At 44.0% G+C, this 23,166-nt stretch overlaps 1 protein-coding gene across 6 annotated transcripts in view; it reads right to left on the bottom strand.

The window, feature by feature from the left end:
* Positions 1-3,677: 3,677 nt before the first annotated feature.
* Positions 3,678-23,166, bottom strand: part of fgfr3 (fibroblast growth factor receptor 3) — a 52,029-nt gene continuing 32,540 nt past the window's right edge. For 3 of the 6 annotated variants that reach the window (XM_058076984.1, XM_058076987.1, XM_058076988.1), the window contains exons 6-18: positions 19,884-20,007; positions 19,604-19,794; positions 15,182-15,326; positions 14,487-14,659; positions 10,865-11,013; positions 10,633-10,754; positions 10,303-10,413; positions 10,021-10,211; positions 9,718-9,840; positions 9,437-9,507; positions 7,866-8,003; positions 6,995-7,100; positions 3,678-6,918 (exon numbers count right to left, since the gene is read on the bottom strand). In XM_058076984.1, the coding sequence (XP_057932967.1) occupies positions 6,754-6,918; positions 6,995-7,100; positions 7,866-8,003; positions 9,437-9,507; positions 9,718-9,840; positions 10,021-10,211; positions 10,303-10,413; positions 10,633-10,754; positions 10,865-11,013; positions 14,487-14,659; positions 15,182-15,326; positions 19,604-19,794; positions 19,884-20,007 (1,809 nt within the window). In that variant the 3' untranslated portion in view covers positions 3,678-6,753. Of the gene's footprint in view, positions 6,919-6,994; positions 7,101-7,861; positions 8,004-9,436; positions 9,508-9,717; positions 9,841-10,020; positions 10,212-10,302; positions 10,414-10,632; positions 10,755-10,864; positions 11,014-14,486; positions 14,660-15,181; positions 15,327-16,589; positions 16,735-19,603; positions 19,795-19,883; positions 20,008-23,166 lie in introns of those variants that run through there. The other 3 variants (XM_058076985.1, XM_058076986.1, XM_058076989.1) reach the window with 3 other exon arrangements.

The raw sequence follows: 23,166 nt of genomic DNA, 5'->3' as shown, positions 1-23,166 counted from the left end.
ACTGTATGGTGCCAAAACAAACAGGTCTCTTTCTCCAAATATGTGTCAATGTTGACAAGACACTTTCACAGTGTCGTCCCCATGCAAAGACCACCCCGTGAAGTCAAATCTTCCAGTCTGACACCCACATGACACCCGGCCTTCATTGTAACTGATGATGTCATCGACTGGAAACTACTTATTTGGTCGACTGTCCGTCATCCATGGAGATGAGCTGTCTTCTCCACAGTAGCATCAGAGTTTCACGGGACGGTTTGAAATTCCAACTCTGCTACCTCAACGTCTGTGTGTGTGTGTGTGTCGTTTATCTTGAAAGTGAAATGAAACCCTCGTCTTTCCACACGTGCGAGCGTTTTCCTCCACTTAATGATGCGCTAATGATCAAGTCCTTGAATGACGCACTCCATCATGTTTATTTGAAATGTTCTACTCTTATCTACCAAGTGACCTGTGACTCCATTTGATTTTATTGGGGTTTTTTTGTGGCCTTTTTAAAGTCACGCTATCGACATCACGCTAGGAAGAAATCTAGACTTTTTTCTTCTCTTTCACAACATTGTTGTTATTAATTTATTCTACAAGGTCTGATGAAACAGAAAACATTTTCCCATAGGAAATAACGTAAATCCACACACACACAAGCACACACATTTTATAGACTAAATTCTAGTTTTAGACTTACCATACATCCTGGTGAGATTGAATTCTTTATCAAATTCCTGGCACTCCCAACTTATCTTGGCCCTATGGCGGGTTATTTAACAGTCACAGCCACCAGACATAACAAAGTAAGTTGATAAGCATCATCACAGTACCGTTTAACTTTGTTTAGGGAACTTCAGTTTTGTTGAGCTGCATCTTGAGCACAAAGCCGGGCTTTGTTGAGCCACTTTGGCAGTCTTCCCCACAAGTGAGCTGTGGATAAACAGGGAGTGACACATAGTAAGGTGTGGACAGGAAGTACTGTATTGTAAGTACTGTAAGTACTGTACTGCTGCATATGGTATATTAAGTAAACAATACAGTAAAGTATTAGGAAACAGGAAGTACGATGTAAGAAATCTGGAGCTAAAATGTGAGTATAGTAAGAGGAAGCAGCAGCAGCAGTAGTAGTTTAAATATTGTAAAAAGGTGAAGCTAGGTTATGAAATGTCGTATGCTGTCACAGTGCGGGTCCCTCGACAACATGGCGAGGGTCTATTCCCGCCGCTGTTCTCCGAGGAGCGCTGAAAGACGGATTGTTTTACACACACCTGCTCTAAAACGTCACTCTGTTGCACGCCTGTCTTGCTCTTAATCGCTGATTTGGCACACTTACCCGGCTCCACTTTCTCTCTCTCACACACACACACGCTGGCGTAAATACATTCGCACAGAAAATGCGAAGGGCTTCAGCGGCCATCTTTAACGTTCCTCATGCTGAAATTACTTGAAGTCACAACCATCTACACCAGGGGTGCTCACACTTTTTCAGCATGCAAGCTACTTTTAAAATGACCGAGTCAAAATGATCTACCCACTACAAAAATGCAAAACATCTATTTATTTTCAAATGTATTGAGGATTATTTGTACGTACAATGTATGTTGATGTACCTTACATAACCAAATGAGCCAATATTGCAAAACACACATAATTAACTATTAACATTTTTTGTAATTACCTCCACATTACTCCACATTTCCCTTCTTTGGTACTGCGATGGTAGAATGGCATATGAGGCAAACGCACTTCGAAAAACACTTTCACATTGTGGAAAAAAAAGTCCACCTCCCATTCCGTATGGAAGTGATATGTTTTTGCCTTTTTACTTGGTCCAGCTCCTTCACTCATTTTAGTGACCATAAACTTTAGCGAGGGCTTAAAATCTGACGCAATTCGCCGACTAGCTTAGCACTTTGCATCGTTGTTTACGCATGAGCGGTGACCTAAAGGTCAAAATTCAGTTGTCATCTGACTGGTTGTCCTGTATGTCAATAAAGTAACGGGGATGGATGATAGGCTGACATCGTAAGTTCTGCTGCACTTAGAGACGTTGTTTGATTTGATTGGTCGCCCGAAGGGCAACATTCAGTTGTCATCTGAATGGCTGCCCTGTATATCAATCAAGTGACGGTATTGATGCGAGGATGATATTCTTTTAATGTCACGCCGCGATCGACCAGCGATCGACCAGCGATCGACCAGTACCACCTCCGCGATCGACCGGTAGATCGCGATCGACTTAATGAGCACCCCTGATCTACACGAATCCCCAAAAGCAGGTAGAAATGTGTAATTTGGAAGGCTTTGTGGTTCCCCATGCTCTGAATGAAAGGACTACTTACTTGGGGGCAAGGTGGCCATCAAAAACGGCAATTGAAAAACTGGAGCCCGTTTGGACTTCCACAGCACTTTGGAGACGTTTTGTCTTTTTGTTCCTGTGGAAAAACAATGAAATCCGCCACATTTTTACCACTCAGGACAGGATATTTTGTTCCCCTAGTGGAAATTCGGTGTCAAATCCCACCTGCTAGCTAGCATGAGTCAGCAGCCTGGAGCACTGTTGTCAGCAGCCTGGAGCATTGTTACCAGCTTTTTAATAAGATAAATAGCGATTGGCTGTCGATGACGTCATGAGATGACGTCGACTAATACGTCCACCAGTTTACACTAATAAAAAAGTGAGTAAAAAGGTTAAAAGAACCACAAATAAACTCGATTCTTGATTTGTTTATTTAAAATAGTCAATTTCATCAAAATAAAATAACTAATATTCAATCATATGTGGTTCGTGAGTAGCACATTCTTCTGGTAAATACATGTATATATGTGTAATATATGTATAAATATATGTAATAGCATTTGCACTTTGGATGCACATCATACGGTTGGAATGTCACCAGATCTAGCGACATAATCGCCGAGTTCGCCCTCTAGTGGCTGCAAACTGTATGGGCCCTTTATAATGTCTCATAGTGTTCATAAATGAGGTTTGCTATTTATACAAATGATTTCTACATTCAGTGGAGACTCTAAATGTACACATGGAAAGAGAAGGAAAGCGTGGGGGTGGGGGCGGGGGGGGGGGGGGGGGGGGGTGTCACCGGGCAGTGGAAAAGGTCCACCAGCACAAACAGAAACATTCATTTAGCAGCGAAAACAAGTCCCCCCCTCACAGGACCTCCATCAATGGAGCACTTGAGTCTGCTGAGGAAGTTCCATGGAGGGGCAGGATGTTCCCCTCAGAACGCACTTGAGACGGGACCGGAGCCAACAAGTCCCCTCCCCCAGCCTCTTTTTCTGTGGCCCCCTCCGGAGTGATACAGCAGTTGACATGCTAACAGATGCTATGCTATGTTGAGTCCTGTGTGTGCATGTTGGTATGAGTTGAGGACAACGGGTGCTCGTTAAGAGAAGAGTTTTGCTGATGTTATTTTGGCATAGATGCTGCTGACAGCAACCCTTTTGGCTTCAATAAAACTAGATTGTTGATCAACCACCTTTTATTGATGGTTTGTGTAATTGTTAACGTGAAAAACAGACAGCATAAGGCAGCTAACAATGCACGTAATGGGACCGTAAAGACCTCGAAAAAAACGTTAAAAATGGCGGTCCAAACAAAAATAAAGTCTGATGTGCTCCTTGTTGCTTTTTCCTTGTTGCCGCCCCACCCAGAAAAAGAGTCTCCATTCCTATTACAACATATAAGATGTTTATTGAAAACAGCATAGTTCGTCAGGCACGGCGAGAGAAGAAGATGCGTGACATTGTTTTCGGAGTGGGAACGTGAACGTGGTGGAATGTTCCGGAGCCTCCATCATCATCATCATCATCATCATCATCATCATCACAAGCGACATGTTATGAAACAAACGATTAGTTCCGCTTTTCTATGTTAGACAGATGAGGGAAATCAAATAAATTATGTGACTATTGTAAAACACCTGAAGTGGAATGCAAAATAAAAAGAAGAAATAGCATAAAACTCTAAAAAAAAACAAAAAACAAAGTCTATGTCTCTTATGTACATCAGCAAGCACGTTTCAAACTATAAATTAATCTGATGAAGAGAAGACAATTCAATGCATGAAGAAGACAAATAAAAAGTCAAAAGCAACAATAAACTACGTATGTCGTAAATGTTCGGAGTCGTTTTTGAAAAGTGTTCATCACCCAAACGTTGCGCTCAATTTTTTCACAAAAAATAGTAAATATTTTATACTGCAATGCTATGGTACGCCTGCTCTGTAGTCAAATTGCGTATTTAGGATGAAAAACGTGACAATAACGACAATTCGTACAAATTCACTCACAGTTGTTGTTTTTTTTTGAAATCGTTCACAAGCATTCCGGAACATGCACTAACAACGTCACGCACACGCGGAAAACAACACATCCAGTTCGAAAGCGCCAGACAACAAATGAGTTTGAGCCAGCCTGGAAGATGTTGCAGCAGTGGACGACAGATAGGGGGCAGCATCGAGTGAGGTGACGACAGATAGGGGGCAGCAATGAGTGAGGTGACGACAGATAGGGGGCAGCATTGAGTGAGGTGACGACAGATAGGGGGCAGCAATGAGTGAGGTGATCTTCTGGCTCTTCTGTCGATGAATAAGAAACAATGAAAGAAAGAAAAAAAAATCCCCCAAAAGCAGTTAGCTTGAATAAAAATGCTCTCACCATAGGGAAAGCTTTGACACAGCATGGAAGAATAAATAAAAATAAGCAACCTGACATCTTTCTTCTTCACGTCTTTAAGTGCCTTTCATTCCGTTTCTTCTTCTACATTCAAAACCAATTATTTGCCAGCTTTTTGCAGGAAAACGTGTTGATTTAATACTATTATTTGAATTATTTGGCGATTCATAAGTCTCCCAGCATGAATTAAATAAAAGTACTCTGCGAAAAAAGGGGGTACGATTCATTAAGTACTCAGACAGTCTTGTTGGGAATTTTCGCAGCGCGTGAACACCACTTCTTTTCTCTTTTTTTGTTCTTGTTTTTTCACTTTTTGTCATCCCATGATGCTTTGCTGCACTTTTAGAGGCAAAGCAGGCTTTTAAGACTCAGTTGGCACTTTGACGAAATATGAATAATAGTAACTTCATGTCCTTTTTAATACTGAAGAGCAACGTGTGAAGTTACGCAGTTACGCTTCGTCACACACAAATAAACAAACAAGGGTCCACCTGCTGGCTATTGCTTTGTTCGAGTGCAAAGCATGATGGGACTTTCGTGTTGCGTGAGGGTTCTCCACTTAAAGGCCTCTCAGGTTAATAAAAGTCTCTTGGCCAGCAAAGACTTGATGAACATCGCTTCCATATTGCAAAGCACAACGCCAGCTCGGCCAGCTCGGCCAGCTCGGCCAGCTCGGCCAGCTCGGCCAGCTCGGCCAGCTCGGCCAGCATGAGCTTTCACGTCAGCAAAAGTAAGATGGCCGCCTTCTCGTCTTGTGGAACGCTCTGACTTCTGCTCGTTATTTCAAACCGTCAGCACACCAGACAGAAGCTAACCACCACCACGACGACGAGGGAGATACTGAAAAGATAACATAAGACGACCAGAAGAAAGAGCCAGCATTGTGAGATTTTTCTTTCTGTAACTTTGGTAAATTTCAGTACCACTATTTTTTTGATTTTCTTTACAGCTTTTTCCGATTTATTTTGTAGTTTATGTACTTTTCACCTTTAATTATGAGATATTTTATCTTTTACACTTTTTCTTGAAATTCAACAACGTTTTTCTTTTTTATCCTTGTTGTAATTTACCTACTTTTTTCCTTGCGACTTTAAAATTTTTGCAATTTTTATGGTAATTTTACAAATTTCAGGGCTTTTTTTAATAACTTTTTTTCCTCATAAAAATATAAATAATACAAAAAACACTTTTTTGAGTAACCATTTTTAAAAAACTGCCTTTTTTATGCTAAACTGTAATGCTTTCTCACCATAAGCATTTTTTGATTGCTTCTTTGGTAAAAAATGACTTTTATAACTTTTTTTTTCTCTGTTCTTCTTTTCAGAAAATTACTTTTAATTTTTTTCCTCACAGACTTTTTCCTAATCCGTGTCCTTTGTCGTCTTTTCAGTGTGTCCCTCTCATACAGGACGTCATCGTGAAGCAGCGCCAGCGCAGGTCTGCAGCAAAATAAGTTACAACACTGGAAATTCAATCACTTTTTTTCTTAATTAAGCAGACCCGGCCGTGTTCATCTATAAATATCTTTACAAATATACACCTTAACGACTCTATAAACTTTTATCAGCGTGGCCTTTCGTGATTTTCCATGACAGTGCCGTCTAGATTGCTTCCGTCCAAAAACAAAAATGAAGGTAAATGACAATAAAACACTAATATTTGCATGTACTGTATGTATTTACAATAGATTCTTTTCTAAAGTGTGCTCGTCACCTCACACGTGCGACGACGACGCTCGCGAGTGGCAGCTGAGGGACTTTGGAAGACCGTTGCCATGACGGGTGTGACTTTATCCGGGCAGGAGAGCGTCCTAAACCTTTGGCACAGTCTCAAGACCAAAAGATTTTGTGCTTCCTGCTCCAGCATCCGGAAGCTTCTTTCCCAGTAGGCACAGAATGGTCCCCCCCCCTCCCCCTCCCCTCCCTCAGATTGTCCATAAGAAAAGACTGGCCTGAATACAAAAATAGACTTTGTGAAAATCCTTCAAATTTCGTCCAGTTGTAGATTCGATTCCTTCCTGCTGGACTCACTGAAGGTGACGATTCGGGTTCCGCCTTCCCTCCAGCTGTGGCTTTATGTCCGAATGACGCCGTTGCTGGGAAGCTGCTTGGGAAGACAGGGCTCGTCCGGAAGCGGGTCATGGGCGAAGACGGAGTCGTCCCCCGAGGAGCAGGTGCTGCTGGAATCCTGGCAGGTGGGCGAGTACTGCTCGAATGGCACCGACAGGTCCAGGTACTCCTGCGGCAGCATGGGTCAGCGGTCATAAGGGAAAAGATGGACGTGTGTCGGTGTGTGTGTGTGCGTCTAGTCTTACATCAGTTGAGGTCATGGATAAAACCCGGTCGTGGTCTTCTACCAGTTGCCTGAAGGTTGGCCTCTGAGATGGCACCGCGTGCCAGCACTCCCTCATGATCATGTACCTGCAGCACACACATTAGCAGCACACACGTTAGCAGCACACACGTTAGCAGCACACACGTTAGCAGCACACACGTTAGCAGCACTGGTAGGCTGGGGTCGCTCTACGTCGGGGCGAAGTGGATGGATTACACTTTCATCAACCGGACAGCAACGCTAAATAGCAAAAGGACCGTCAGTCCTGTTCATCTTTTTTCATGTTTTTGTTTTTTAAATATTGATCCCATTTCTGTAAGCGTATAAGCAAATAAACCACGGGTGACATTAACACAAAAAACAGTAACAATGAAGACCTCCATGTTGGGTTTGGAAAGTCATGTAACTTCCAAACTAAACAAAGTTGATCCATTGAACCGGTTTGTCCTGCTTTTTTTCCAAATGGGAATCAATAACGAGAATGGAAATGGAATCAGAATGACAAACACCATATCAATTCCCGCCCCTAAACCACAGGTAATATCAACAAGTGTGAAGGATAGATCTTATTTTTAACATTCCTGACTGTTTTGCAAGTGTAAAAATAAGTCTAGTAAGCTGTTGTGCACCTTAGATACGTTCAAAGCCAACATCGCGATCCGTTTATTTATGTCCCCCTTGTATTTATAAGGGGGGGCAGAACATATATTTAACACACACACACACTATTTTACACTTATAAAACAGCCCGCCTTGATTCAAACACTTGGTGAGCCGCATGTGGCCCCCGGGCCGCAGTTTGCCCACTCCTGAACTAGTACAACCACAGCATGGCCTGCCATGTGACTTACAGCTCGTGTGTGCAGTTAGCAGGCTTGTCCATGCGGTGTCCCTCCTTCAGCAGCTTAAAGAGTTCCTCCACGGGGATGCCCGGGTAGGGCGAGCCCCCCAGGGTGAAGATCTCCCACAGTAAGACGCCGTAGGACCACCTGGTGATAAACGTTAACATATAAACATTAGCAGTCAAACCACAGTGAAGCCGCTTGTACGATCAATACAAATATTGACCCCCCCAAACATTGAAGTGAGCGTGATGCGATGCAGCTCGGTGCTCTTGCTGGTCATGTCTCATCCTACTGTAAACAGCCGAGCGCTGCATTATTCCTAAATGCCAGACAGACGAGGGACGCTAACGAGATAATGTGCGGTCTATTAGCCCGCCGCGCCATTGTCGTGCTGCCCCCGTCCTCTCCTGGCGGCACTTGAATCTAATTATGCACGCTTGGGTCAAGACAGGCCAGAGGACAGCAGCTATCAAGCCGAGTCCAATCAGAGGAAGGAGAAATGAAGACGTTAAAATTCAGAACACCGAGCTGCTGAATAAACAGCTCATCACCGGCGTCGTTATTGTGTGCTGGAAGGATGCCAAGGAGGTTTTTTCGGGTCAGGCTGAGTTCACTCCCATTTTTAGGCGGAATGAGCAAGTTTAAGTCATTATTCAGTATTTTCCAACAAGCTGCTAGATGCATGGAAATGGAGGCAAAGTAAATAAGAGAAATGACAATGGAGGACATCAGCACTATTTACTCTCAATGGTACTTTACACTCAGACATGATTACCCATGTGGCTGATGGAGAAGGCCAGTACTATAGTAATAGTCTAGTAGTACTGTGTAGCTCTAGAAAGATGTAAGCAAATCCGTTAAAGTGTATTTGTGTGACGAGGGGGTGTCCTAAATAGATCAACACCCTACCAGGCCACCAGTCCTGGTGTGAGTGACCCGGCTGCAGCGGGTCTGGGTCTGGTCTACTACACACAGTCAGGTCTTGCTGCAGGATCCACTTTGCAAAAGTCGATCTGCTGAAAAAACACAGCGGCTTGATTCTCCTCTCAGCTTGTTCCCAGTCTGGTAGAATCACACGGGGGAGCCGCTGTTGACGGGGGCGTGTGTTTGCCTTGGATGGCTGCGCTGGGGGGGGGGGACAACCTGGCTTTGTGACCTCCGACCTCAGCGAGCTACGATGCAGCCAAGATGGGCGCCATGAGAGGCGCTTAAAGGTGTCTTTCTTTGAATCCCCCTGGAAAAACACCCCGAGGGAAGACTGGGACTAAGTCTGCTGACCCTCTTATCTCCCCCTCTCTCTCAGGCCAGATTGGATTTGCGTTGTTAAAACACGGGTAAGACGCTGAGGCACCGCTGCGGTTCCGTCTCTCTGATGTCATGTCGGAGATTACGGAACAAACGCGGCGAGGAATGCGGCGCTGCTGATACAGGAGGAGCTCAGGATCATGGTTTTCATTCCATATTCACACGCGGGCGCTGAGCGTCTGACGCTAACGTGCTCCGTCGGGAGATTTCAACAGGGGCTCCACATGAGCGAGCGGTTGGCATGTGACGCTCGGCTAGCAAAGGACACTCACACGTCGCTCTGGTGCGTGTAGACGCGGTCAAAGAGAGCCTCTGGAGCCATCCATTTCACGGGCAGACGGCCCTGCAACAACACAGACACAACAGCGGCGCTTTGGTCAACACACAGCTGAGCCAGCACAAATATCATGTAAGTACAGTGGCGGCCATTTTGACTCCATCGCTGAGCCTCTCCAAAACCAAATACAACAAAAACACATCCAACAACAATTCCACAGTTAACAACCTTTTGACCGCTATTTTTATAACGTGAATAAAAGACAAAAACACTTACATTTGTGGTCTTTTTGTAGTAGTCTATATTGTGCACATCTCTGGCCAGACCAAAGTCAGCAATCTTCATCACGTTGTCCTCGGTCACAAGGACGTTCCTGGCTGCCAGGTCTCTGTGGATGCACTGCGGAAAGACAAACACATCAAACACATCAAACACGGGAATTGTTTGGTGTATTAAATGTGAAAAGCAAGGGGTTCTAAGGTTGTGCCATGTGGAACTCCCAAAATGTTGGAAGTTGCTAGTTGTCGCAGTCTGAAAAGAGTATCTAGACAATTGGAAGTCCAGACACACACTACTGACCTTCTGCGAGGCAAGGTACTCCATGCCTCGGGCCACCTGGTAGGCGCAGGACACGAGGTCTTTGAAGGTCAGCTGCTCTTCGGGAATTTTACACGTATCAAAGGAATAGTCCATGCCCGGTGGCCGACGTGCCCGCAGGTACTCCCTAAGGTTGCCTTTGGAGGCGTACTCCACCAGAACGTAGAGCGGACCTATGGGTGCAACAGAACACGTCACTTCCGGGACACGGCTTAACGCCGGCGTGCCAGCGACTTTGCTGTCGGCGCTGGAGTGTGGCCTCACCGTCCTGTGTGCAGGCTCCCAGCAGGTTGATGATGTTTTTGTGCTTTCCGATCATCTTCATCATCTCCATCTCTGACACTAGATCTGACAGATCTTTATCCGTGGCATCATCTGGAAGACAGAAGACACATCAGAGAAGAACAGAAGCCGGACAAAACCTAAACATAGAAAATGACCCCCCAAAACACCTTAAAAGTCTCTAAAACGGCAGTCAACCGTAAAACACCTCATAGCACTAACTGTTGGACTAGCAGGTGGTACAGGTATACGTAGTCTCATACTGTAAACGTCAGGGTTGAGTCCTCATCATGGATGCGGCCCATCACTCACCCTTCAGCATTTTCACAGCAACAGTTAACGGTTTGTTGGGCTTCTCCTTGTCGATGCCAATAGCCTCGGCCATCACCACCTGACCGAAACAGCCCTCGCCCAGCGGTTTGCCCAAAGTCAGCCTGAAACACGAGCGAGCACACAACCTCAAAACCTGGACGCAGCGACGGCCTGCGTGATTTTAGCCAATCTAAGGTCTAACGGCAGAAAAGCTGCCCAAGGTCTAGCTTACCGGGCTCGAGGAAACTCCCACTTGGGGTCAGAGGGCAGCTCCAGCTCAGAGACGTTGGCCAACATGGGTCCGTCGCTGGACGACAGGCGGGCGATCCTGACCAGCGGCGTGTTGGAGTTCATGGAGGAGTTGGAATCCAAGGACACCTGCTTGGGTGCAAAACAAAAGAAGGCTGTTATCGTCTCTGAAAGGGAATAACGGACATCTTCTGATATAAGTTTGGCCTTAATGCGATGGTATGTTTCGTTGGTAGATGCTTCATTCCTCAAGGAGCAACCCTTGATAACTTTTGGAATAAAGTAACAATCAATACCACAAACGAGAGCGGTATGGATCGGCTCCAGCTTCAAGGAAAACGGCCTGCAATCAATACTGAAACAATCTGGGGTAACTGAAAATCAGCCATGTTGTTTTCTGCAAAGAAATGGTCTATTTGCAGAGAGAAAACATACAAACGGGCGGCCTTTCCCACAAATACCGTATTTTCCGGACTATAAGTCGCACTTTGTTTTCATAGGTTGGCTGTTCCTGCGACTTATACTCCAGAGCGACTTATACATGAAAAAAGTGTTGATGTTCCATAAACACTGGACACCTTTTGTGTTCATGTTTATTTTTTGTGTAGCTGAATAAGCATTGTGTTAGCATATCTTACACCTATTCAGCCTGTTCTCTATTCTTTTATTGTTACAACTTGCCTTCCAAGAGGACGTAATGTCTGTTTTGGTCAAGTAGTTTGGAAAATAAATTACCTGCAAAAAATGTGACTTATACTCCAGTGCGACTTATGTATGTTTTTTTTCTACCTAATTATGCATTTTTGGCCTTGTGCGACTTATACTCCGGAGCGACTTATGTATGTTATTTTCTACCTAATTACGCAATTTTGGCCTTGAGCGACTTATGTATGTTTTTTCTACCTAATTATGCATTTTTGGCCTTGTGCAACTTATACTCCGGAGCGACTTATGTATGTTATTTTCTACCTGATTACGCAATTTTGGCCTTGAGCGACTTATGTATGTTTTTTTCTACCTAATTATGCATTTTTGGACTTGTGCGACTTATACTCCGGAGCGACTTATGTATGTTATTTTCTACCTAATGACGCAATTTTGGCCTTGAGCGACTTATGTATGTTTTTTTCTACCTAATTATGCATTTTTGGCCTTGTGCGACTTATACTCCGGAGCGACTTATGTATGTTATTTTCTACCTAATTACGCAATTTTGGCCTAGAGCGACTTATGTATGTTTTTTTCAACCTAATTATGCATTTTTGGCCTTGTGCGACTTATACTCTAGTGTGACTTATGTATGTTTTTTTCTACCTAATTACACACTTTTGGCCTTCTGCGACTTGTACTCCAGAGCGACTTATGTATGTTTTTTTTTTCCACCTAATTATGCATTTTTGGCTTTATGCGACTTAAACTCCGGAGATACTTATAGTCCAGAAAATACGGTAATACACAAATTGACTTTGTACCTCTTCTTTCTTTCACTGACATATTAAACATCACAACGTCAGAGATCCTTTCCCAAAAGTAACACCAGTGACTTGGAGTGTGAAAGATGCACGTGACAAAGACAAATGTAGGAAGAAGGAAGCGACGGACGTCATGCATCAGCAAAGTCAGTTTCCTCTTCTTACGAGCGTTGTGATCAATCGTGTTTGTGCGGACGCCTCTCTACTTCTGCAATCGGAGGAAGATGTTGTGGAGCTCCAGAGAGGGAAAAACACCAAAAGAAAAGACACCGGCCCCAAATTTGTGAGGCATGAAAAGTAATATGTGATAGAAGATGCCAGCAGGTTTATGGGAGATTTAGTCGCTTATGAAAAAAGAAAGAGAGAAGCGGGAAATTAGTTTCACCAAAAGCGAGCAAAGATTACAGAAAAATGCAATAAGATGGCTGCCTTATAAGCGCGGCCAGAGGAGAGAAGTGAATTCTTGCTGCAGCAAGGAATCATTAGCCAAATCTACTTTTTGATGTGAGAGACTGCATCTGGCCGAAGGGCGAGGCAGGAAAGTCCACACGTGTCTCTCAAAGTGTTCAAATGTTCATTAGTCAACCGTACTTGAACTTGCTTTTGACCTGAACTAAACCAACGTTTGTCTTGACGTCCTTGTGCAGCTGCTTCTTGGTTGTTGTTGTTGTTTTTTTTTTTTTTTAAACGGGGGGCTGGGGGTGCTCCTCTCCAAGTAGCCGAGGGGGCGAGTGAAATGTAAAACGAGCATTGACAGTCGGCGGAGGGCATAAATACCCCCCCGAGGTGCGAGCACTCCAAGATAAATGTGAACACATGTCAGCAAACAGCAGAGAGATAAAACAACTTTTGCTGCTTATTTATAGTCCACACTGTTTCCTTTGACTCCTAATTCACTTTGGTTACTTAGGATTTTTCTCACAGCAGCAATTTCATGGCTAATTTTACCGTTACAAATATGATATATTCAATTATTAACAATATACACAAGATGCTTCAAAGGAACACTCGACTATCTTGTATACTTTGGACCAACATCTTCATAATGGAGATTCAGGATTGAAACTCATGCATTATTCGCTTAGAAATGATACATTCATAAGGAAGGAAATAATACGTACACATGAAAAGTGAACACAAGCACCCCGCAACTCACTATACGGCACGTTGTCAATGTATTATTACTTACTTATTAGTTAAGTTACTTAATGACTCTAAACCATATTAACTTTGTTTGAAGACCAAATAAACCATTAATGTTATGATAATAAGATTAATATATCATAATAATGAATGTAATTAATGTTATGATAATAAGAATAATATATCATAATAATGTTTGTCTATATGTGCCCTGTGATTGGCTGGCGACCAGTCCAGGGTGTACCCCGCCTCTCGACAGCTGGGATAGGCTCCAGCACCCCCCACGACCCTCGTGAGGATAAGCGGTAGAAAATGAATGAATGAATATCATAATAATGAAATACTTATTTTAAATTGTCATCTTTCACTCTGGGGCTGCAGGGCGTCTGAGTGCTTGGCACACAGGACTCACAGCTAGGAAACCCGAGTTCAATTCCACCCTCAGCCATCTCTGTGTGGAGTTTGCATGTTCTCCCCGTGCATGCGTGGGTTTTCTCCGGGTACTCCCGTTTCCTCCCACATTCATGCTAAAAAAAAACATGCTAGGTTAATTGGCCACTCCAAATTGTCCATAGGTATGAATGTGAGTGTGAATGGTTGTTTGTCTATATGTGCCCTGTGATTGGCTGGCCACCAGTCCAGGGTGTACCCCGCCTCTCGCCCTAAGACAGCTTGCGACCCTCGTGAGGATAAACGGTAGAAAATGAATGAATGAATATTTCACTCTGTAAAGATGTGGAACTGACGTTTGGCGTGTAACTTCACGTTACTTTCATTTTCCTTTTCTTTGTCGCACCCATCAAATAAGTCGCTTGGCAGACACGGTGAGGGGGAAAAAGTTCCCCCCGCAGTGGAGCATCATGTAGCTGCATATTGTTCCAGACACTCTTTGGTAATCAGTTTCTTCCTCCCCAATCGTTTTTTTAATATAAAATATCCAATTTCCAGAGGGTAGAGGGTTGTGCAAATCTTGTATCTACTTTCTGTTACCTGTCTCTTGAGGGGGAACTTGGACAGCTTTTGCACGGGCGGCGTGGGCAGCGTCTTCTGCGTGGTCATCCTCATGCGACAGAGAACCACGATGACCACAGCCAGGATGAAGAGCACGCATCCCGTCACGTAGATGAGGATGTCGGCGTAATAGTCCTCTTTCTCCGGACTCACTGGATTTGGTTCGGGGAGACGGGGGAGCAATTAGAGGTACTTTTACTGTGTAACATGTAAACAACTAACAGCATCTTGTGAAGTAGGTGTCGGCCTGCAGCAGGTAATTGCATCTATGAGCTGCTTCTCCCCGGGGAGGCAATTATCATGGTGCACACCCAACACAACATAAAACAGAAGTGTATTTGTCCAATTAGAGGACCAATGACACATGTACAGTACCTCACTAAAGCCAGCAAACCCCTCACAATTTATAATATTTCTTCATGGGACAACACTGAGACACTTTGATACAATGCAAAGACGTCAGTGGACGGCTTGTAAATTTAGACTGACTACTTCGTTCCATGAAGATATCATAAAATATTTGCAGAAATGTGAGGGGTGTACTGACTTTTGTGGGTTAGTGTCTCTTTAAAAGTCTATAGTATGACACATGTTTGGTCATTTTTAAATCAATTCTTTCCCGCTTAAATTGTATAACATTAGACATAGTTTGGACACATGGTTTGGACGTGTACCTGGGAGCACCGTGAGCCAAGCAGAGTGGTGAGTAAAGCCGATAGAGTTCCCTGCCAGGCAAGTGTACTCGCCCGCATCCTCAAAAGACACATTGGCCAAGAAGAGAACCTCTAGCTCCTTATCGGTAGTGTTAATACCGGCCGTCTGTGGAGGAGGACAAAAGGACACCATGAAGGAGCGACAGAGAGGTGAGAGAGAACCCATACACCTTAAAAAAAAAGACACCCTGCAGGAAAAAAAAAAGAGGGAAGCGGTCCAGAGAAGACACCCAAGCAGAACCTTCACCACGCTGAGAGACAACATGAAACAGACTCAAGATCTCAACAACACAGCAAAACATGACTGATTGTGCAACATCCACCGCGCACATGCTTTTCCATCGACTCACAAAACGTAGCTGTAACAACTGCAGAAATCGTGAATTTCGAGGAATAAAACACTCTCAGTTTGTACAAATAACTTAGAGGGTCCTATCCTGCTCATTTCAGGGTCTTTTACAATTACATTGGATCCCACTGGGACACTATATTGTTTTTTTTCCAAATGAAATACTACATAAATACAATATAAATCTGTAGTACTCTCCTCCTCCTCCCCCGACTACGACTACTTGCGATTTGCCAGAGGTTGAGGGTCAGGTCCAGTCCCCCTACCCTCTGCCACCGCTCAGAGCTGTATAGAGACCCCCCCCCCCCCGTTATTTTATAATGTTTGCCAGTAAATAGCAAATACAAATTACATATGTTAGATATAATTGGATGAATATTGGAGAATTGGCGTCATAAGAGTCGTCAAGTGGCAAGAACAGAGGAGCAGGACCACAAGAGAGGTGGATAGATCTTTGGCTCTATCTTCCCATTGCTGCTCTACTCAGGTTTAGATACACAATTCATACTTTTGAAAAAACACTTTCTGGCTGCCAGTGTCAAGAAAAAGCGACAAACGCAGCTGAGCAGTCGTTAGTTACCGCCAGATACAGACTTCCTAAAGTTGTCACCTGAGAAATTCACAAGATCTTGTGAAAATCTGATGGAAATCTTGTGGAAATCTTGCAAATTTCTCAGAGCCGACCATTTACCAGATTTAGAAGGGGCATAAAAATGAAACCAGTGATACATAACTAATAAACTAATTTTGAGTTCATTTGAAAGTAAGATTTTGGTTGTGTTTACCGCTAGCCTCTCAATACAAACTATACTGACTTCAATGACTCTAAATTGACAACTTGCTGCACTTCATCTTCTTCTTTTAGGAGCGTTTAGGTGGACATTAGAATTTTGTACAGCATTTAAAAAGATGGCCAACTGGCTAGCAGACCCAACCCAGCAGCTGATGAAATAATTGTGAGCCAAGCAGCGCCCAAGAGGAGCCCCCGCAGAGAGGACCAGACACCAGATAAGTTTTTACCTTCTTGGCGTATTTTCAGCCAGAATGCGTTTTCCGACTTGCCTACAAAGTTAGTAGCACGGCACCAGTACTTGCCGGCGTCTTTGTCTGTCACATTGGACAGTTTGAGAGCGAGCCGGGCCTCGGTGCTCTGGCTGACAACACTCTGCAGAGGGAACAACGACACCATGGGGTTTCAAACACGCACACACACATGTATGTATATTTCACAATATATCAGACGTATTGCCTTATGCTGAACTAGTTAGCAAATGTCACACTTTCATTCTCATTGTCGGCTGTAAATTTGTTCTTAGAATTTCTGCCATTGCAGAACTAATAAAGTCTTCTTTTTCATGAAACGGCAAAAAAAAAAAAAAATTACATATCTGAAATCAAACTAAAAAAATACATATTTTCTGTCACGAGCGGGCTTCACCCCCTCGTGACAGCTCTCTTAGTTTCCTTCTTTGCCTCTGTTCCGGTTTTCATGCCCTTATTTTGGTTCAACTTCCTTTCTTGTTCCCTTCTGCTCTCTGACTCATTTCACACACCTGTCTCTAATTTCCACTCTCCCTATTTAGTTCAGGTGTGTGCTCTTTCCTTTGTGGCTTCATTGTCTTTGTTTTTGGTTTACCTGTGGTTGCTGTCCACATTGCTTAAACACCATTAAATCCCTTGTACCTACATTTTTGGTCCTGCTCTCTGCATCCTGGGGTCGCATCGCTAAGCTCGCAAGCCTGCTCGTGACAATTTTCAATACTTGTCAAGTGTTTTGGCAAGTCACTTTTTCTGTAGGCACATTATTGTGCTTGTAGTATACATGTTACATGTATAGTATACATATATAGTATACGTATATCAGTGGCGTCATTAGGCCTATTTTAGGGGAGCTTCAGTCCCCCTAAAATGTTCTTAAACCCCCCTAAATAATTTGATATTTTTTTTGTTTTTAAATTTTTTTTTTTTTACAAAAAAATCTCCGACAAATTTCATATAACAGGGCAAAAGCAGGCTAATAAGCAAGCCAATAAGCAGGCTAATACTAGCCTACTACTACTAGTGTAGATTGTGTGTACTTGCGTACATTTAATGGTGGCCTAAAACTATTGAGTATTTCTACTAAATCTATCCAAAAGTGGGAAATGTATATCCCGGTTCTTGTTCCTTATTTGGTTATTTGGGATTTTTTTTAACGTCTACTACATTCATTCATATCCTGTGCATCTCCAGGGGGCTGAGCCCCCCTGTCCTCAGAACCTAGTGACGCCCCTGGTATATATATAGTATACATGTATAGTTACATGTTTTAGTTTTAAATACAGTATTGCATAAGATGAACAAATTGGTCTACCATTCTACAACACAGCAAATAGGCATGCCAAACCTGCAGTGAGGTATCTACAGTATCTGTGCATCCCTCTAGTATTGACTGGCTGGTATTGCATAGGATTGTATAGCAGCCCTCATGTGTATGAAGGAGAATGTGTGTTTGCCAGCCTTCAACCAGAGTGTATGACCACACAAACACAGTACAGTAAAATCGCATGTGAGCATTGCAACATTACAGAATGACATTTTCTACAAAGCCATGTATAAAAAAACACACACAGAAAAAAAACCTGATGAATAATTAAAAAGGTTTTGTGTTTTATACTTTGCTCAGGAACATTGAGGGCTGGGCTGCAGACGCCATCAAAGAAGACCTCCTCCTACCCATCCTACTCCTCCTCCTCCCACCCTGCCCTTGACTTAACTATACAGTAGACGCCGCACACAAGATGACGGCTCAATGAATGAAGTGTAGTACGCCACATACACACACATGCGCCGAATACTGTTTCAATTATGTGGTGGTCCAAAATAGAGCGGGGAGACGCGGTTTTGGGTTGATAGGCTTCCCTCTCTCCTCCCTCCATCTTTCTCTTTTCTTCCCTTGGTATCACAGTTGGCATGCCCGCCACATTTGCCCCCGATAAGGTGGTGGGAATGGCAACAATGCAGTACCATCAAAGATATTTAAGTATCACAATATGGCCGATTGAGGGAAAACTACAGTACAAAAATACTTTCCTCATTCTGAAAAAGTGGAGGCATATATGATGTGTGCTTGTCACTGCCGTTCTTCCATAGAGCGGAACAGTCAAGTGAATGAAATATATTTCTATGCTCTGCTGAATGAATGAATGAATTTGACCGCCAAGATGGAGGATTATCTAGCCAAGCTCACCAGCAGGTGATCGAACTTTTACAACCAAGTGTCGGAGCTTTCGCTGGAGAAAGACAGGGCGCTTGTACTTCATTAAGTACACATGAACTACATCATGAAGGAAATGTAGTTGCATGCTCGCCCCTTGCCAATAAGTATCGATGTGGACTATTTTCTCAATGTGTCAATGTAAACCGACATCTCCATCCTCCCTCCTTTCTGTCGCACTTTTGTCTCTGCTGACTCTGCCCTTCCTCGTGCTCCTCCGCTCATTTTTTCCGTGGCTTTTTTGGGTTTCTCCTCCTCCTACTCATGAAACCACGCGACGCAGGACATCTGACGGCAGCGGCGGTTAGCAGAGGCCGTCTCTCTCCCTGCGCTGCCGCCACCGCAGCAGTTAACTTAGTCTAAACCAGATGTTTGTTTAATTCCCCTCGCTCGCTCGGCAGGCAGGCAGGTTTTTAAAAAAATAATAAAAAAAAAAATGGAGGCAGCCGAATGAGAAAGTGTGGGAGTCTTCTCTAAAAAAAAAAAAAAAAAAAGAAAGAAAACACGCCTCCCAGCAGGGTTAGGGTGTTGTCCTCAGGGTGGCGAAGAAGTAATTTGGACTATTCTTGGTCTAGACCTTCAAAAGCCCAGTCCACAAGTTACACACACACACAAGATTAATGAATGCATACGTGGCTACATTGACGATGTCACTACGACCTTTTCATTATATGTCATCTTGGTCCTGCAGACAGTGACTGTAAAAGTTCATTAGCTGGGACAATTTAATGAGGAGTCAAGAAGGGGTGGGAGTATGGAGGCCATGGTGGCTGGTTACCTTCAGAATGCTGACGTAAGGGACGCCGTCGGGGCCGTAGCGGCTGCCGTTGACCTCGATGTGTTTGAGCCACTGGATGTGCGGCTGAGCATCACTGTAGACTTTACAGTGGAACTCCACGTCGTTGCCCACCACCACCGTCTGATTGGCGGGGAGGCCGGCCTGCAGAATGGGCCTGTGAGGCGAGCGCTCTGGAAGCAGACGCAACAGCTTCACAAACGAGCCGCTTGGCCCGACACAGGCTCTTATGGTTGCTATCCAGCCCGACATCAAGACGTACCGAGCACATCCAGCTGGTAGGTGTGCGTGATGGTGCCGTACTTGTTGTGCACCACGCACGTGTAGTTCCCACGGTCCGATGGCACGGCACTCTCCATCACCAGACTCCACTGCTGGTGCCGCAGCTGAGGAAGAAGAAGCGTTGTCAAGTTAGCGAGGAAGTCACGGTGGAAGCTTGTTGTCGCGCATCCTTGAGGACCTGCTGCTGTAGTCTTGGAACATTCGTTGTAAACGTAATGGAGCGATTCATTCAGGCCTGACTTGCATGGCAAAGTTTGCTGTCAGAACAGTATCAATTTGACAAATGGAGCGAGGCCCCAGACTGGTTAAGACTGATTCTTCAGACCTCACAGCTAGGAGACTTGAGAATTGAACTCGGGTCTCCTAGCTGTGAGGTCTGCACGCTAACCACTTGATCGCCGTGCAGCCCTTTATGAGACATGACATTATATTGCATTACACACTGTATGGAGTCAGCCATGGCATGTCTGACACAAAGTGCAAAAAAAAAAAAGTTCTCCCATTCCGTGTGGAAGTGGTTTTTGGCTTCTTACGATGTCTAGATAAGACTGTTTCTGTAAGTGGTTTACATGTGTAATGTGTTTGAGCACTCCACTGAACAGATTAATATACAGCAGTATCTTGTTATAAATTCAGTTGAAAACCGGCAATTTTTCCATATGAAATATTGTAGAACCAATGAATTCATTCTGCGCATGCAAAAATACATACACATTTTTTTAGTCATAATGATGTGCGTAATAATTAGTATTAACTGCAGAAAACAAAGGGCTGCATGGTGATCGAGTGGTTAGCGGGCAGACCTTACAGCTAGGAGACCCGAGTTCAATCCCACCAGTCCAGGGTGGACCCCGCCTCTCGCCCCAAGACAGCTGGGATAGGCTCCAGCACCCCCGCCACCCTTGTGAGGATAGCGGTAGAAAATGAATGATTGTTCTGTACTTAGCAAGATGCGTTTAAGTACCAGCTTACATGATACGGCATATTTCTCCTTCTTAACAAGAAAACTCAGTAGACTTTCTTTTGTTTTGTTAAATGTAGCTCATTTCAATATGGAAGATGTTTAGCTCAGAGCCTCAGCATTCACTGCCCTTACAAGTGTTACCTTTCTGTTTTTTTTTTTATTGTTTATTTTCTTGCTGACTTATAATGGAAAAACACATCCTTATCTGAAAGCGCTACTACTTGAGAGCAAAGTAGTTTTACAATCAGATGAAATTGGAGGACTGCTGACGAGACAGGAGCTAAGCAAAGCTGACATGATTTAAAAATAGCGTGAGAAGTCAATCTTCCGAGATGAAGACACAAAGCTCGCTTCATCTGGGCTTGATTAACGCAAAAGATGAGTCAAGCTGCTCGTGGAGCACCTTCTCCTCGTCAGCCGCGGCAGAAGCTTTCTTGTCTTTCCTAGCCAAGCACTTGTGAAGACTGGCTCGACTGTGCCAGTCCGTGGCTAACACAAACCAGGTGTGACGGGGGTCCGCCAGCAGACACCGAGCTGACATGTTCAGAAGCCGGGCGGCGAGAACACACAAGGTGAACTTCGCTCGGAGGGGTGAGCGTGAGTGACGTCAAGCGGGATGCTTTTCTGGGTGGAGGACCCGGCATCACCTGCGTAGGAAAAAGTGGCGACCCACAGCGTGTTTGCACAAACGTTTAACCCCACGCGTAAGTCAGAAAGTAGCGGGCCGCCTCAAGCTCCTCCCCTCCAACTCTCCGTCTAGCACGCGCTCTTGGATGGGCACATGGAAAATAACGTCCCAGTATAAATATTATGCCTGTGTGTGCTTAGCAGAGCAGTTGCGTGGTAACACCGACCAGGCGGACCAGGCGGCCTGCTCAAAAGCTAGCTGGCTCCGCCCCGTCTACTCCCGAGTTCGGACGAGTGACGCCTCCTGCTGCGGTCGAAGAAGAAGAAAAAAAACACCAAGAGGAGCTGAGGGGCTGGTGAAACGGTGGCGTCCAAGACCACCAACAGAGAAAGCGAGAAGAGCGAGAAGAGCGAGAGAGAGCGAGAGATGTGGCGTCGTGTTTCATATTTGTGACTCAGAAGAGCCAACAAGATGAAAAATGTAAACTGTCTTTTTGCTCCAGCTCAATGACTGCTAGGTTTGATAGACACATGTTGCACTTTCATGTGTTTATCACTTGTTACATATGAATAAGGTCGTCAAAACAACGCCACGACGTGCAGGCCAAACCTGCAGTCTTGGACTGGACACGTTAGTGCTGTTGTTTTGGATGCGACGTACGGAACAGGACCGTTATCAGTCAACATTTTGGGATGGAAACATTCTTTGAAACATTCTTTTCGTAACGCTCCTAATAATGCTGCTTTATTGTTTCATACTTTATTCTGTAATACCGTTAGACAAGCTAAAACATTAGCATTGTTCATTTGAATTACTCAAAACAGCCGATGAATATTGAACTGCTAACTAAAACAGTTCTGAAGCGGATGTTACAACTTTATCCACTGCTTCCTTACTTGTGCTTCTTCTAGGACGACTTTTCCGACTCCTTTGAATGACACTGTCTCGTTAAATGACCCTTGCCGCCTGCATCGTATTATCGTGCTACTTCAGGCAGACTCACCCTGTGTGCAAACAGCAGAATTAGTTCCTCAACACGATAATCTCTTCCATTCCAATCACGCCGGATTCCAAACAGAATTAAATGATTAAGAAGCTTACGCCGGAGTTATACGAGGTGCGTGTAAAGGAAGGCCATGGGAATATGCATCTAATGTGAGCCTTGTGATCTTTGGAGATGTCGCCAGTTGATGTGTTTGCTGCACATATCGTCAAGCTCCATGTGCAATATCGAGATCTAAGTGCAATATATTAAGTTCTAAGTGCAGTATTTCTATAATGCCTCATATTTAACTCACTAGCAAGATCTCATAGTGTATAGACTGGTCATATATTTCATCTCATATTTTATATTATCTTGCAAACTGTATTTGTACATAACTCAGGGTAAAATTGTTCATTTGTTAATACTTGGGTTGTTTATATTGTTTATTTTTTATATTGTGTATTTTGTACTGCTTAACTAATTCTGTTCTCTTGCTGCTGTGCAATGCAAATGCAATGGTAATGGTTTAATTTCATTTGAACATGCATCAGATTCCAATTGAGTGCATCCCATAATCAGTTCCCAGTTCCACATGTCCAAAAGGAGTAGGAAGAAGCAAAGCTTATTAAATCCTAGCCCTCCATCTGGTACTTTTACAATCAGTAACTGTTACATTTGTTCACTTC

This window comes from Doryrhamphus excisus, chromosome 7 (assembly GCF_030265055.1).
Source record: "Doryrhamphus excisus isolate RoL2022-K1 chromosome 7, RoL_Dexc_1.0, whole genome shotgun sequence".
In the NCBI taxonomy this organism is placed as follows: Eukaryota; Metazoa; Chordata; class Actinopteri; order Syngnathiformes; family Syngnathidae; genus Doryrhamphus; species Doryrhamphus excisus.
This window is presented reverse-complemented; position numbering and strand designations above follow the sequence as displayed.